The sequence below is a fragment of the Gopherus flavomarginatus genome, chromosome 10, assembly GCF_025201925.1.
Source record: "Gopherus flavomarginatus isolate rGopFla2 chromosome 10, rGopFla2.mat.asm, whole genome shotgun sequence".
Taxonomy (NCBI): domain Eukaryota; kingdom Metazoa; phylum Chordata; order Testudines; family Testudinidae; genus Gopherus; species Gopherus flavomarginatus.
The window spans coordinates 12,094,234-12,108,865 of record NC_066626.1 but is presented as its reverse complement, the minus strand read 5'-3'; the positions used below and the strand labels follow the sequence as shown (position 1 = coordinate 12,108,865).

Below are 14,632 nucleotides of genomic sequence, written 5' to 3'. Positions count from 1 at the left end.
AAGTCAAAAATTATTTTCACAGGGAAATTAGTAGGCATTTAGAGCAGATGAACATACCACCACAGAAAGCACTTGGCAACCATTTGAGTGTGTGTGACCTATTTAGTTAGAAAATGGAATTTTTCATTCAAATTGAGTTTGTACCATTTGATGTTTTTAATCATTTGGAGGTGCATGGCTAGTTAGGCAGAATGGGTTCCGCAGCACTCCCAGTCAGATTTTGATATGAAGGAAGGACGTATACATGACTAAAAAAGGTGTATTTCTGATTACAATCAACATTGCTTAATTTTAAGGGAAAGTCATCTTGATCTCTTAATCAATATTTACGTCAAACAGTTGATGAAATTCAAATAGTTAATTATAGTAAGTGACATGCATTCTCTATCCTTTACTTTTAATAGTGAACATGAAAAAGGACTGATAGGAATAAAATTTCATTTTTTTTCATTTACAGTTGATGCAGCCTCATGGCAGATTAAAAAAAAAAGGTCTGGGGCACAATTTCGTGATCGCGTATTGTGTATAACGTATGGGGGGGGGGCGCAAGACGGAAGTTTCGCCTAGGGCGCAAAATATCCTTGCACCGGCCGTGCGTGTAGCTAGAATATTGCGCAGCATTAAGTCTCTTGTAGCAGTAACGTGGCACCGCAGCCCGTTACACGAGACACGGGCGCTATGGTGTCTAGGCAGAGACAGGCTGGGAATGGGGACCCCGCCTCCTTTGAGGCCCCGGGAAGCCACCCCCTGCTCCGCTCTGCCGTGCAGCATCCTGGGAGGGGAAGTCCCCCCGCCTCGCCCCGCCCGATCTTTGCAAACGCGGCAGGTGGCTCCGCCCTCCGGGGTAAGCGTCACCTCCTGTGCCCCGCCCAGTGTGAGGAAGGTGCTGCTGACGGGTATTGAGCATGCTCAGTTCATCTGCTGAAGCCACTGCCCTTCCCCCTGCCCTTATACCCGTAGGATTCTGCTTTTAACAGGAGTTAAAAAGTGGCAAAGGGGGCGAATGGGAGCAGGGGGTGAAAGTTTACTGGTCTGGGGGTCGAGCAGCTGGACGCAGCATTAGGAGAGGGGCTAAAGGGTAAAATCAGGAATGGGGGGAAGAGGCGGAGGTAAGCCCAGGAGGGAGGTGCTGGCAGAGGGTAAAATCCGGCACAGGCAGGGGCAGAGGGGGCAGCAGTTACCCCAATGGCACTGGGACATCGGAATGTGCTGCCGGTAGCACATTCCTACGAGGAGCAATAGCCTTCGCTGCAGCGCCTCTCCCCTGGGCTTTACCTCGGCTCCTACCCCCACCCCCGATTTTCCCCTCCAGTCCCTCTTCTGCCGCTGCCTACAGCCGCTTGAGCCCCCGGGCCAGGGAGCTTCTGCCCCCTGCTCAGCCCCCGCAGGAGCAGAGTGGGGGCAGCGGCCACGGCAGATGGTACGGCGCATGCTCAGTGAACGCCCAGGAGGACATTCGGAGAGGGGGGCTTTGTCTGCCTTGCCCCTGCCCCGGCGCGGCCCCGCTCGGGGGGAAGGTAAGAGGACCCCCCCCCCAGGGAGCGGTGCCCCCGGTGCTCCGGACTGCTCCCTGCGGAGCTGGCTGCGATCCGCTGCCCCGGCCCGGGAAAGCTGCCGCCAGCCCCGGGGTGTGCGGGGGGAAGCCAGGGCCTGGGGGGCGAGAGGTAAACAGGGAAGGGGGATGTGGGAGGGGCAGGAATTGGGGAACAGGGAGCAGGAGGGGGGTGTCCAGGGATGTGAGAGGGGCAGGAATTGGGGAACAGGGAGCAGGAGGGGGGTGTCCAGGGATGTGGGAGGGGGCAGGAATTGGGGAACAGGGAGCAGGAGGGGGATGTGGGAGGGGGCAGGAATTGGGGAACAGGGAGCAGGAGGGGGGTGTGGGAGGGGGCAGGAATTGGGGAACAGGGAGCAGGAGGGGGGTGTCCAGGGATGTGGGAGGGGGCAGGCATTGGGAACAGGAATGCAGGGGGGCGGGAGGGGGGCAGGAACAGGGATGCAGGGGGGCGGGAGGGGGACAGGGGGATGTGGGGCACTGGAGGGAGGCTGGGGGAACACACAGGTATCGGGGCAGGGGGAGAATTCTGTGGCTCAGGGGAGCAGAGCTGGACTAGAGGGAAGCTCTGAGTGTCTGATAAAGGGAAGTAAAGGGGGGATGTGAGCGAGGAGCTGTGTGGGGGGGGGGTTGGAGGGAGAATATGGAGCAAGCAGAGACTGGCTGGGGAGGGCAGAGCCAGGGGGCAGGCGGCGGGAGGGGGATGGGGAGAGATACAATGGCAGCTCCCCCTGCCCATGGGGAAGGGGAGGGGAGGGACTGCTCCCCCCCTCAGCTGAGACAGTCAAAGCTCCCTCGCACGGAGGCAGGTAGAAGCTGGGTGAACCCCAGCTGTGGGTGCGCTGAGCAGTCTCCCAGCACCTCTCCCTGCCTGCGAAGGCACGGCTGGGAACCCCTCTGCCCGAGCCAGGGGGCTGTGCTCATGTGAGAATGGATCAGGCAAACGTCAAGCTGCACAGAAGGGGCCACTGGAGTGTGGGGCGATCTCTTCTCTGGGTTACATGCTTAATGGTCACAGCAGCCACCCAGATGTGGGAGGCCCAGGCTCAGTTCCCCCCAGTGCTCTCACTCCTGGGCCATGTGATCTCCTGATGTAGGACTTAGACCCGACTAGACACAACAGCGATTGAGTATCAGAGTGGTAGCCGTGTTAGTCTGGATCTGTAAAAGCAGCAAAGAGTCCTGTGGCACCTTATAGACTAACAGACGTTTTGGAGCACGAGCATGCATCTAACGAAGTGAGTATTCACCCAGGAAAGCTCATGCTCCAAAACGTCTGTTAGTCTATAAGGTGCCACAGGATTCTTTGCTGCTTTAACAGCGATTGAATAACTCCCCTGCAGGCCCCCAGCCCAGGACAGATCAAGTGCAGTGAGGGCTGGGTTAAGGCAGAGGCAACCTAAGCTTATGCCTATAGCCCAGTTAGTGTATGTGGAGCCTGCCCCATGGCGCAGGCAAGCAGGAGCAGTGCTGGCTGCCCCACTGCGCTTTGTCCCAGGGCTGCACCCATGGGGGGGGGGAGGTCAATGAGGCCAAAATTGAGCGAGTGGCAAGGTGATCCCCATGCACCAGATCCCATCCCAGCTCACTCCATTTGTCCCCCACACCACTGCCCCTTGTCATACGCGGGGGTCAGAGGGGCCAAACCTAAATGGCCAGAGCACCAGCCCCTGAACCAGATTAGCTGGAGCTTCAGGGGCCATGGCTGGTATGCAGGCAGGGAGTTGTGGTCAGTGCCCAGTAGGGAGCCAACCGGGGTGGGAGGCATGAAGGGGTTTTACCTAGAACACAGGGTTGGGTTCATCTGGCCCCACAAGTCACTCCAGGAACCTGGCGGCAAAGCGCTAACAGCTCCCTGGAGTGAGGGGAGCGGAGTTGGTGGCTCCGGCCCAGGGCTGGTAGCCAGTGAGGGGGGTGCACACAATAGACCTCCCCGTGCTGGTCTGTTCCCGGAGTGGGTCACACAGAGAGTCCATGTCACCTGGCCATGACTCGCCTGCAACTCGAGCTCTGGGCTGCCTCTCCAGGACCAGGATCCGGACCAGGACTCCCATTGCCCTGGGACACTGGGGACTCTCTGGAACAAAGCCCAGTCTCCACAGAAACCCCCCTTCCCGGGACTGTCTCTTCTCTATTCACGCAGGGCTCCATTGGCTTCTCTGCCCAATGCCCCTTAGTGCTGGGAGAAACTGCCTGAGCCCGTGGCAGTGGGGTTCAGGGGCAGATCTGGGGCAGGGCTGCAGTGAATCCCTTAGTCGCTAGGACCCAGGAGCTGCTGGGAGGGTCGCTGACTTGCAGCTTCTGTGGTGACTCTGGGTCCCAGCTCCTGGCAAGACTCCTAAGCCCGGCGGCTGCTACGGGGAGCCCAGAGCTCGAGGGGCTGCAGCTGGGAGCGGGGAGTCTCTAGCCGGGCCCTTCCCGCTGCTGCCCGGGAGCCTCCCCCAGGGCAGAGCCCCCGGCCCCACTCAGAAGGAAGGTGAGAGACACCCCCCCTCCCCACCAGGGAGCGGTGCCCCGGGCTGCTCCCCATGGAGCTGGCTGCGATCCCCTGCCCCTGCCCAGGAAAGCTGCCGCCAGCCCTGGGATGTGCGGGGTAGGGGGACAGGAGGGAAGAACAGCATAGGGGGTGGATGAGCAGCGGGTTTCCCCCAAAGGGCTCAGAATTTACAAGGCAAATATCTCCTCTCGGTCACACCCTGCTCACAGTTTAATCTTTGTATGTATGATCACATTTGGTGCAAGGAGCTCCTGGCCATCAGAGACCGTGTAAGGACTTTGGAGACCAGAGTGGCTGAGCTGAGGGAGACAGAGAAGTCCCTCTATGTACATAGTAGAATGGTCCCACCCCTGGTCGGACAGTCTCTGTGCTGTTGAGGAGGATGAAAGTCCCAGGGAAGGAGAACATCCAGCCGGAGCAGAGGGAAATGATCCTATAGTTGGGACTCCCCTTCCAGATGATGATGTGGTATCCTCTCACACTGAGGATACCCCTCCGGGGAAGCTAACTTCAGCTGTTATGAAGAGACAGGTATTAGTAATAGACGATTTGATCATTAGAAACATAGATAGCTGGGTTTGTGATTGTGACATGATGACCGGGAGAACCGCATGGTGACATGCCTGCCTGGTGTGAAGTTTGCAGATCTCTCGAGACATCTAGATAGACTTATGTGTAGTGCTGGTGAGGAGCTGGTGGTCGTGGTACATGTAGGTACCAATGACAAAGGGAAGCATAGGAGAGACGTCCTGGAGGCCAGTTTAGGCTGCTAGGTAAGAGTTTGAAGTTAGGAATCCATGGTAGCGTTCTCTGAAATGCTCCCAGTTCCACGTGCAGGGCCAGTTAGACAGGCAGAACTGCAGGGTCTCAATGCATGGATGAGACGATGGTTTAGGGAGGAGGGCTTTAGAATTATTAGGAACTGGGGAAACTTTTGGGAAAGGGGGAGCCTATACAGGAAAGATGGGCCCCACCTAAACCAATATGGAGCCAAATTTTAGGCACTCAACATTAACAAGGTCACAGAGCAGTTTTTAAACTAAGGGCTGGGGGAAAGCCAACAGGTGCGGAGGAGTACATGGTTCGGACATCCCTTGGGGAGGATCTGTTAATAGAGAATCTCTATGTCCTAGTGAGGACGGAAAATGATAAAATACGGGCAGGGTCTGATCAGAAACAGTCAAATAAAAAGAGTCCCATTCAATTACATTGTGTAACGGCAGACAGCTAAAAGGAGACCAGTTTTTAAACGCTAATTTACCAAAGGTAGAAGACTAAATAAAATGGATGAACTAGAGTGCCTCATATTAAATGAGGATATTCATGTAATAGGCACCACAGAAACTTGGTGGAATGAGGATAATCAATGGGATACTGTAATACCAGGATACAAAATATATCGGAAGGACAGAACAGGTCGTCTGGTGGGGGAGTGGCATTCTATGTGAAAGAAAGTATAAAATCAAATGACGTAAAAATGAATCAAACTGTACCATAGAGTCTCTCTGGATAATAATTCCATAAGACTATAGCAGTAGGGATATATTAGCAACCACCTGACCAGGTTGGTGATAGTGACTGTGAAATGCTCAAGGACAACAGAGAGGCTGTTAAAATAAAAAACTCATGAATAATGGGGGATTTCAATTATGCCCATATTGACTGGGTATGTGTCACCTCAGGACAGGATGCAGAGATAAAGTTTCTTGACCCCTTGCAGAGATTGCCTCTTGGAGCAGCTGATCCTGGAACCCACCAGAGGAGAGGCAATTCTTGATTTAGTCCTAAGTGGAGCACAGGATCTGGTCCAAGGAGTGAACAGATCTGGACCACTTGGTAATAGTGACCATAATATAATTAAATTTAATATCCCTGTGACAGGAAAAACACCACAACAGCCCAACACTGTAGCATTTCATTTCAGAAAGGGGAACTACACAAAAATGAGAAGGTTAGTTAAACAAAAATTAAAGGGTACAGCCCCAAAAGTGAAATCGCTGCAAGCTGCGTGGAAACTTTTTAAAGACACCATAATAGAGGCTCAACTTGAACGTACACCTCAAATTAAAAAACATAGTAAGAGAACCAGAAAAGAGCCACTGTGGCAAAACAGCAAAGTAAAAGAAGCAGTGAGAGGCAAAAAGGCATCCTTTAAAAAGTAGAAGTTGACTCTAGTGAGGAAAATAAAAAGGAGCATAAACATTGGCAAATGAAGTGTAAAAATACAATTAGGAAGGCCAAAAAAGAATTTGAGGAACAGTTAGCCAAAGACTCAAAATGTAATCGCAAAAACAATTTTAGGTACATTGGAAGCAGGAAGCCTGCTAAACAACCAGTGGGACCACAGAACAATCAAGATTGCCCTTATATAAATCCATTGCCCTTATATAAATCCATGGTACGCCCACATCTTGAATACTGTGTACAGCTGTGGGCTCCTTGTCTCAAAAAAGATATACTGGCACTAGAAAAGATTCAGAGAAGGGCAACTAAAATGATTAGGGGTTTGGAATGGGTCCCATATGAGGAGAGATTAAAGAGGCTAGGACTTTTCATCCTGGAAAAGAGGAGACTATGGGGGGATATGATAGAAGTATATAAAATCATGAGTGATGTGAAGAAAGTGGACAAGGAAAAGTTATTTACTTGTTCCCATAATATAAGAACTAGGGGCCAACACATGAAATTAATGGGCAGCAGGTTTAAAACAAATAAAAGGAATTTCTTCTTCACACACCGCACAGTCAACCTATGGAGCTCCTTGCCTGAGGAGGTTGTGAAGGCTGGGACTATAACAGAGTTATATATTCATAAAGATTAAGTCCATTAATGGTTATTAGCCAGGATGGGTAAGGAGTGGTGTCCGTAGCCTCTGTTTGTCAGAGGGTGGAGATGGATGGCAGGAGAGAGATCACTTGATCTTTACCTGTTAGGTTCACTCCCTCTGGGACACCTGGCATTGGTCACTGTCGGTAGACATGATACTGGGCTGGATGGACCTTTGGTCTGACCCAGTATGGCCATTCTTATGAGACGCTAAAGGAGCACTCAGGACGATAAGGCCATTACAGAGAAACTAAATGAATTCTTTGCATCTGTCTTCATGGCTGAGGATGTGAGGGAGATTCCCAAACCTGAGCCTTTTTTTTTAGATGACAGCTCTGAGGAACTGTCCCAGATTGAGGTATCATTAGAGGAGGCTTTAGAACAAATTGAATAGCATAAGTCACCATAACCAGATGGTATTTACCCAAGAGTTCTGAAGGAACTCAAATGTGAAATTGCAGAACTACTAACAGTAGTCTGTAACCTATCATTTAAATCAGCTTCTGTACCAAATGACTGGAGGATAGCTAATGTGATGCCAATTTTTAAAAAAGGGCTCCAGAGGTAATCCTGGCAATTACAGGCCTGTAAACCTGATTTCAGTACCAGGCAAACTGGCTGACACTATAATAAAGAACAAAATTGTCAGACACATAGATGAACATAATTCATTGGAGAAGAGTCAACATGGTTTTAGTAAAGGGAAACCATGCCTTACCAATCTACTAGAATCCTTTGAGGGGGTAAACAAGCATTTGGACAAAGGGGATCCAATGAATATAGTGTACTTTGCTTAAGAGCCTTTGTTGAGGGACCTTGTCACAGTCTTTCTGAAAATCTAAGTAAGCTGCCATAGGATAAGAGGGAAGGTGCTCTCATGGATTGGTAAGTGATTAAAGGATAGGAAACAAAGGGTAGATATAAATTGTCAGTTTTCAGAATGGAGAAAGGTAAATAATGGTGTCCCCCAGGGCATAGGTGCGAACTTTTCCATGCCCTGGTGGGTGCTCACTCCTGGCCTTGCTGCGCCTCTACCCCAGCCCGACCCCCCCCCGCTCTGTCCCATCCCAATCCCTTCCCCAAAATCCCTGCTCCAATTCCACCCCTCCCTGCTCCTATTGAACCCCTTCCCCAAATCCCCACCCCAGACCCACCTCTTCCCCGAGCACGCCATGTTCCCCCTCCTCCCCTCTCCGTCCCAGTGCTTGCCGCCACGAATCAGCAGTTTCGTGGCGGGAAGCGCTGGGAGCTAGGTGGAGAAGCGAAGCCGCGATGTGCTCAGGGGAGGAGGTGGAGCAGAGGTGAGCTGGGGCGGGGTGGGACGGGATGGGGAGCTGCCAGTGGGTGCAGAGCGCCCACCAATTTTTCCCCAGGGGTGCTGCAACCCCAGAACACCCATGGAGTCGGCACCTATGCCCCAGAGGTCTCTTCCGGTACCAGTCCTATTCAACATTTTCATAAATGATCTGGAAAAAGGGGTTAACAGTGAGGTGGCAACATTTGCAAATGATACAAAATTACTCAAGATAGTTAAGACCCAGGCAGACTGTGAAGAGCTGCAAAAGGATCTCTCAAAACTGGGTGACCGGGCAACAAAATGGCAGATGAAATTTAGTGTTGATAAATGCAAAGTAATGTGCATTGGAAAACATAATCCCAGCTACACATATAAAATAATTAGCTGTTACCACTGAAGAAAGAAATCACAGAGTCACTATGGATAGTTCTCTGAAAACATCCACTCGTGTAGCGGCAGTCAAAAAAGCGAACAGAATACTGGGAATAATCAAGAAAGGGATAGATAATAGGACAGTAAATATCATCTTGCCTCTATATAAATCCATGGTATGCCCACATCTTTAATACTGTGTGCACATGTGGTCGCCCCACCTCAAAAAAGATATTTTGGAATTGGAAAGGATCCAGAAAAGGGCAGCAAAAATGATTAGGGGTCTGGAACGACTCCTGTATAAGGAGAGATTAATAAAACTGGGACTTTTCAGCTTGGAAAAGAGATGGCTAAGGGAAAATATGATTGAGGTCTATAAAATCATGGCTGGAGTAGAGAAGTAGATAAGGAAGTATTGTTTTCTGCTTATCATAACACAAGAACTGGGTGTCACCAAATGAAATTAATAGGCAGCAGGTTTAAAACAAATAAAAGGAAGTATTTCTTCATGCAACGCACAGTCAACCTGTGGATCTCCTTGCCAGTGGATGTTGTGAAGGCCAAGACCATAACAGCATTCAAAAAAGAATAGATAAATTCATGGAGGATAGGTCCATCAATGGCTATTAGCCAGGATGGGCAGGGATTTGTCCCTAGCCTCTGTTTCCCAGAAGCTGGGAATGAGCGACAGGATGGATCACTTGGTGATTCCCTGTTCTGCTTATTCCCTCTGGGATTCCCCCAGGGGCACCTGGCACTGGCCACTGTCGGCAGACAGGATACTGAGCTAGATGGACCTTGGGTTTGACCCCATAGAGCCGTTTTTATGTTCTTTAAAGAGCCTGGGGGGAATCGGGGTGTAAAATGGACTAACGCGAATCCAGAAACCTCTCAATTGCTCTTCACACCCTGACAGGCTGCAGAATAACGACCCCATATCGCTCCAGATCGTCCCATCTTCCTAGGGGCTGGGGCAGGGAAATGGCTGTGGTGGATCCAACTCAGGTAGGGGATTTTGGGGGAGCTGCTGGGGAGGGTTGAGGTAGAGGGGGAGGGGCAGGAAATACACAAGGTGAGGCAAGGAGGGGGACAGGGTGTGATAAATCTGCTGGGAAATGCTCAGCCTAGGGGCTCTTTTATGGGGCTCGTTGTTGTGGGGGTGGGGGGGGCTGAACATTCCCTCATTTCTGAAAAAGGAAACAGATCCCTCCTCAGAAATGGCTGGGAAAACAGAGCAAAGTGCTGGAGACTGACCCCCGCTGGGCAGAGACTGCAGTGCAACACAAATGAGAAGTGCTGGGATTCCTGTCCCTGTTCCCTGCACTGAGCTGTGTCTCCCACATCAGCCTGTGCCTAGTAGGTGTGTGGTAAATGAGATCCTGCCCTCCTCCGTCTGCTGGGAGGACAAGGAGCTCTCCCCTTCTCTCTGTTCCCTGCAGCCTCCTGGCCACTCTGGGCAGGGTGGGGTGGGATTCTGCTCCTTTGGCCCTCCCAGAGCTGTCCTGGTGTTGTGCTTCTTCCCCCATGAACAATGGGATTGTGGCTGGTCTGCAGGCACTGAGTGGGGAGCACCTGTTGTTTCAGATGCTGGTGACCTTCGAGGAGGTGGCCGTGTATTTCACCGCGGAGCAGGGGGCTCTGCTGGACTCCGATCAGAGAGCCCTCTACAGGGACGTCATGCAGGAGAATTATGAAACTGTGACCTCGCTGGGTAAGGATTCCTGTCCCCTCAGCTATTTGAAGCCACAGGGTCTGCATTTCTGCATCTGGTCAGGTTCTTCCCTGGTCAGTTAGATTAGAGGGAGTGGATCCCATAGTCCACAGTTCCAGTGTGAGAGAGCCACTCACCTGCAAACCGCCTCCACTGGGATAGGGGAGTCATAAAATCATAGGACTGGAATGGACCTCAAGAGGTCATCTAGTCTAGTCTCCTTTGTGAATTGGATTGACATGCTAATTCACACCTATTCCTCCAGCTCTCATGGGTGCAGAAGCAGTGCATTATCCTCTCTCAGCAGTTCTCAGACTTCATTGCACCCTGACCCCTCCTGACAACAAACATGACTACATGGGCCTGGGAGGGGGAACTAAAGCCTGAGACTGAATCCCACCTTCAGCCCAGGGTGGAGGGGCTCGGGCTTTGGCTTGAGGCCCAGATAGGGGGAAGACACCTCAGGTTTTCACTTCAGCCCCAGACTGGGGGGACTCAGGCTTTGGCTTCAGCCCCAGAACCCAGCAAGTCTGACGCCAGCCCTGGGGACCCCATTATAATGGAGTTGCAGCCCATTTTGGGATCCTGACCCAGAATTTGAGAACCGCTGTATTATCTGCATTAATTCTCACTCACAGACAGTATCTCTGTGCATTGCCCTTCATGGGACTAGCTCCATCCATGGGATTAGCTCCATCAACAAGGACAAGTGCAGAGTTCTGCACTTAGGACGGAAGAATCCCATTCACTGTTACACACTAGGGACCGAATGGCTAGGAAGCAGTTCTGCAGAAAAGGACCTAGGGACGAGAAGCTGGATGAGTTGACAATGTGCCCTTGTTGCCAAGAAGGCTAATGGCATTTTGGGCTGTATGAGTAGGGGCATTGCCAGCAGATCGAGGGACGTGATCATTCCCCTCTATTCGACATTGGTGAGGGTTCATCTGGAGTACTGTGTCCAGTTTTGGGCCCCACACTACAAGACGGATGTGGAAAAATTGGAGAGAGTCCAGCGGATGGCAACAAAAACGATTAGGGGGCTGGAGCACATGACTTATGAGGAGAGGCTGAGGGAACTGGGATTGTTTAGTCTGCAAAAGAGAAGAATGAGAGGGGATTTGATAGCTGCTTTCAACTACCTGAAAGGGGGTTCCAAGGAAGATGGATCTAGACTGTTCTCAGTGGTACCTGATGTCAGAACAAGGAGTAATGGTCTCAAGTTGCAGTGAGGGAGGTTTAGGTTGGATATTTGGAAACACTATTTCACTAGGAGGGTGGTGAAGCACTGGAATGGGTTACCTAGGGAGGTGGTGGAATCTCCTTCCTCGGAGGTTTTTAAGGTCAGGCTTGACAAAGCCCTGGCTGGGATGATTTAGTTGGGAATTGGTCCTGCTTTGAGCAAGGGGTTGGACTAGATGTCCTCCTGAGGTCTCTTCCAACCCTGATATTCTATGATTTTATGGGGAGTGTGTGGGCTCTGGAGGTTTAGACATAGGCAGGAGTTTGTAGCCCATAAGGCCAGTTTGCCAGCTTGTGTATTTCATGTGTTTCCTTCAATGGTTTGATTGATTATATTGTTTTCTTGGGTTTGGTTTATGCTGAATTCCAGTATGTTACCCATAATAGCTGGCTGTAATGCAGGGAACCTATCCTGTATGATTGGCTAGAGCAAGTTAGTATAAGTGTTTGTAACCTTTGACGTAGATAAATGGCCTATTGGTTACCCCTTTTGACTTTGGGGGCCTGATGGGGAACCAAAGAAAGAACTCAACAGACCAGTTAAGCACAAGGTACACCACAGAACATGGAAGTCATGATTTAGGTGAGAGGTAACAGTTTGGGGGATGAGATAATCGATACCAATGCATATGAATACATGTCATGATATGTTAGCCTAAGAGTAAGTGTACCCAAAGATTTAGCTGGATGAGAAAATGATATTTGGGCATAGTACGTAGAATGGGGCAGGACCCTATACAAGGGTGAACAACCATGCAGAGGGGTCACTCTTTCCTATATTCTATCAAGCTATCAGCTCAATATAGGAGAGCTACTCAACACTCAGCCCTGATCCGTACCAACTGGGGAAGCCTGGACCATAGAATTCATCAGGGATGCCGGAGATGAGGCTGGTCCTTGTCTCCCACTCCCAGGTCTTCAGGGAAGGGTGTGAGTATGCTAGTTTGCGTAGTCTTTTAGAATAGAAATGTCATCCCCATGGTGTCATAGAATTGCATTACTACTTTGTGACTCTGTGTTTAATAGCAGTTATTGTAATGATCTTAATATTTTGATATTCTCCTCGTATAAGTGTCTTTGCCACACAAGTGGAGGGTTCTCTCATGATGTTGAACTCTCTGAGTTTTCTAACCTTGTAGCCTGAATTGGGAGAGAACTCTAAATATTTTCTGGTCAGACCATTGGTGACCCATAATAAACTAGCCCATAAATTCAAGTCAACAAGTTTAACACCAGAGCTGTTTGTGCTTCAGCAAGTCCCCCAGAACACACAGATCCTGAACATGCCTAGTGAGGGTGTGACAACTTCCCCCTCACCCAGAGATCTTCCCTTCCCACAGGGGCTCGGTGACCATGTTCCCATCTGTTCAGATCCCACAACCCCCCAGCAAATCATGGGGTCAGTTTAAACTTAATTTGTGACAAATACTGCCCCAATCCTCTGTGCACTCTGCTCATGCCTGATTTCACCCCTGAGCAGGACTCCCCACTCCCAAACCTGCCCTGATCGTCCAGCTGGAAGCAGCAGAAGAGCCATGGGTCCCGGATCTCCCGGACTCCAAGGAAAGGAAGATCCCAAGAGGCACCTGCACAGGTGAGGAGTCAGTTACACAGACACAGAAACTATCTGGCAAATGGAGGAAAAGGCTGAAAATCCTCAAAATGTGGTGTGAACCCTCTTGGTTCTGCCTCATCTCACCCAGGTCAGGCTGTGGTCAGCAGATGTTGTATCATGGCAGATCTCGCTCATGACTTCCCACCCACCCTGTTTGCTGTCAGGAGTTTTCTCCCTGACTTCACTTCCCTGTGAGTGTTTGGATGGAGTGTGGAGGCAGAATCCAATTTCTCGGTCTTCCAACAGTCATTGTGTGAGGGGGTGGACTAAGCCCAAGGGCCCCCTGATGGAGACCTCGGGGCTCTGCCACACCCATCCCAGGAAGGGAGCAGTAAAGAGGTCCTCCGAGCAGGCTAGAGTGGCTGCACAGGAAGCAACCAATCAGGGCCCAGGGGGGAGCATATAAAAAGGAACAGCAGATCAAAGCAGAGAGAGAGTTGTTGAGTTGAGCTGCTACTGGGAGCTGGAGGAAAAGGACTGCATGCCCAGCTGCCTGAGGGAACTGCAGCACAACAGCTAAGTGGGGGCAGGGACCGGGGAAGTGCGAGGCTCCTGGCTGGCTGCTCAGACCAGTCTGAGCAAGAACCATCTGCAAGCAGAGACCAGAGGAGCATTGAGGGGCTCCTGGCTGGCTGAAGGGACTGGGTGAGGACTGAGCCTGGGGACGGCCCCAGGAAAATAGTGTCTCCAAGGGGGAAGCCCTGGGGATAAGAACATAAGAACGGCCGTACCGGGTCAGACCAAAGGTCCATCTAGCCCAGTATCTGTCTACCGATAGTGGCCAATGCCAGGTGCCCCAGAGGGAGTGAAGCTAACAGGCAATGATCAAGTGATCTCTCTCCTGACATCCATCTCCATCCTCTGGTGATCAGAGGCTAGGGACACCATTCTTTACCCTTCCTGGCTAATAGCCATTTATGGACTTAGCCACCATGAATTTATCGAGTTCCCTTTTAAACATTGTTATAGTCCCAGCCTTCACAATCTCCTCAGGTAAGGAGTTCCACAAGTTGACTGTGCGCTGTGTGAAGAAGAACTTCTTTTTATTTGTTTTAAACCTGCTACCTATTAATTTCATTTGGTGACCCCTAGTTCTTGTATTATGGGAATAAGTAAATAACTTTTCCTTATCCACTTTTTCTACATCACTCATGATTTTATATGCCTCTATCATATCCCCCCATAGTCTCCTCTTTTCCAAGCTGAAGAGACCTAGCCTCTTTAATCTTTCCTCATATGGGACCCTCTCCAAACCCCTAATCATTTTAGTTGTCCTTTTCTGAACCTTTTCTAGTGCTGGAATATCTTTTTTGAGGTGAGGAGACCACATCTGTACACAGTATTTGAGATGTGGGCGTACCATGGATTTATATAAGGGCAATAATAAATTCTCAGTCTTATTCTCTATCCCCTTTTTAATGATTCCTAACATCCTGTTTGCTTTTTTGATCACCTCTGCGCACTGCGTGGACATCTTCAGAGAACTATCCACGATGACGCCAAGATCTTTTTCCTGACTCGTT

At 50.5% G+C, this 14,632-nt stretch overlaps 1 protein-coding gene across 7 annotated transcripts in view; it reads left to right on the top strand.

Annotated features, from left to right (window-relative positions):
* The first annotated feature begins 936 nt into the window (after positions 1-936).
* LOC127030130 (zinc finger protein OZF-like) overlaps positions 937-14,632 on the top strand; it is a 28,253-nt gene continuing 14,557 nt past the window's right edge. For 5 of the 7 annotated variants that reach the window (XM_050916143.1, XM_050916144.1, XM_050916145.1 and 2 more), the window contains exons 1-4: positions 937-1,517; positions 9,461-9,549; positions 10,129-10,255; positions 12,975-13,088. In XM_050916143.1, the coding sequence (XP_050772100.1) occupies positions 1,418-1,517; positions 9,461-9,549; positions 10,129-10,255; positions 12,975-13,088 (430 nt within the window). In that variant the 5' untranslated portion in view covers positions 937-1,417. Of the gene's footprint in view, positions 1,518-9,460; positions 9,550-10,128; positions 10,256-12,974; positions 13,089-14,632 lie in introns of those variants that run through there. The other 2 variants (XM_050916148.1, XM_050916149.1) reach the window with 2 other exon arrangements.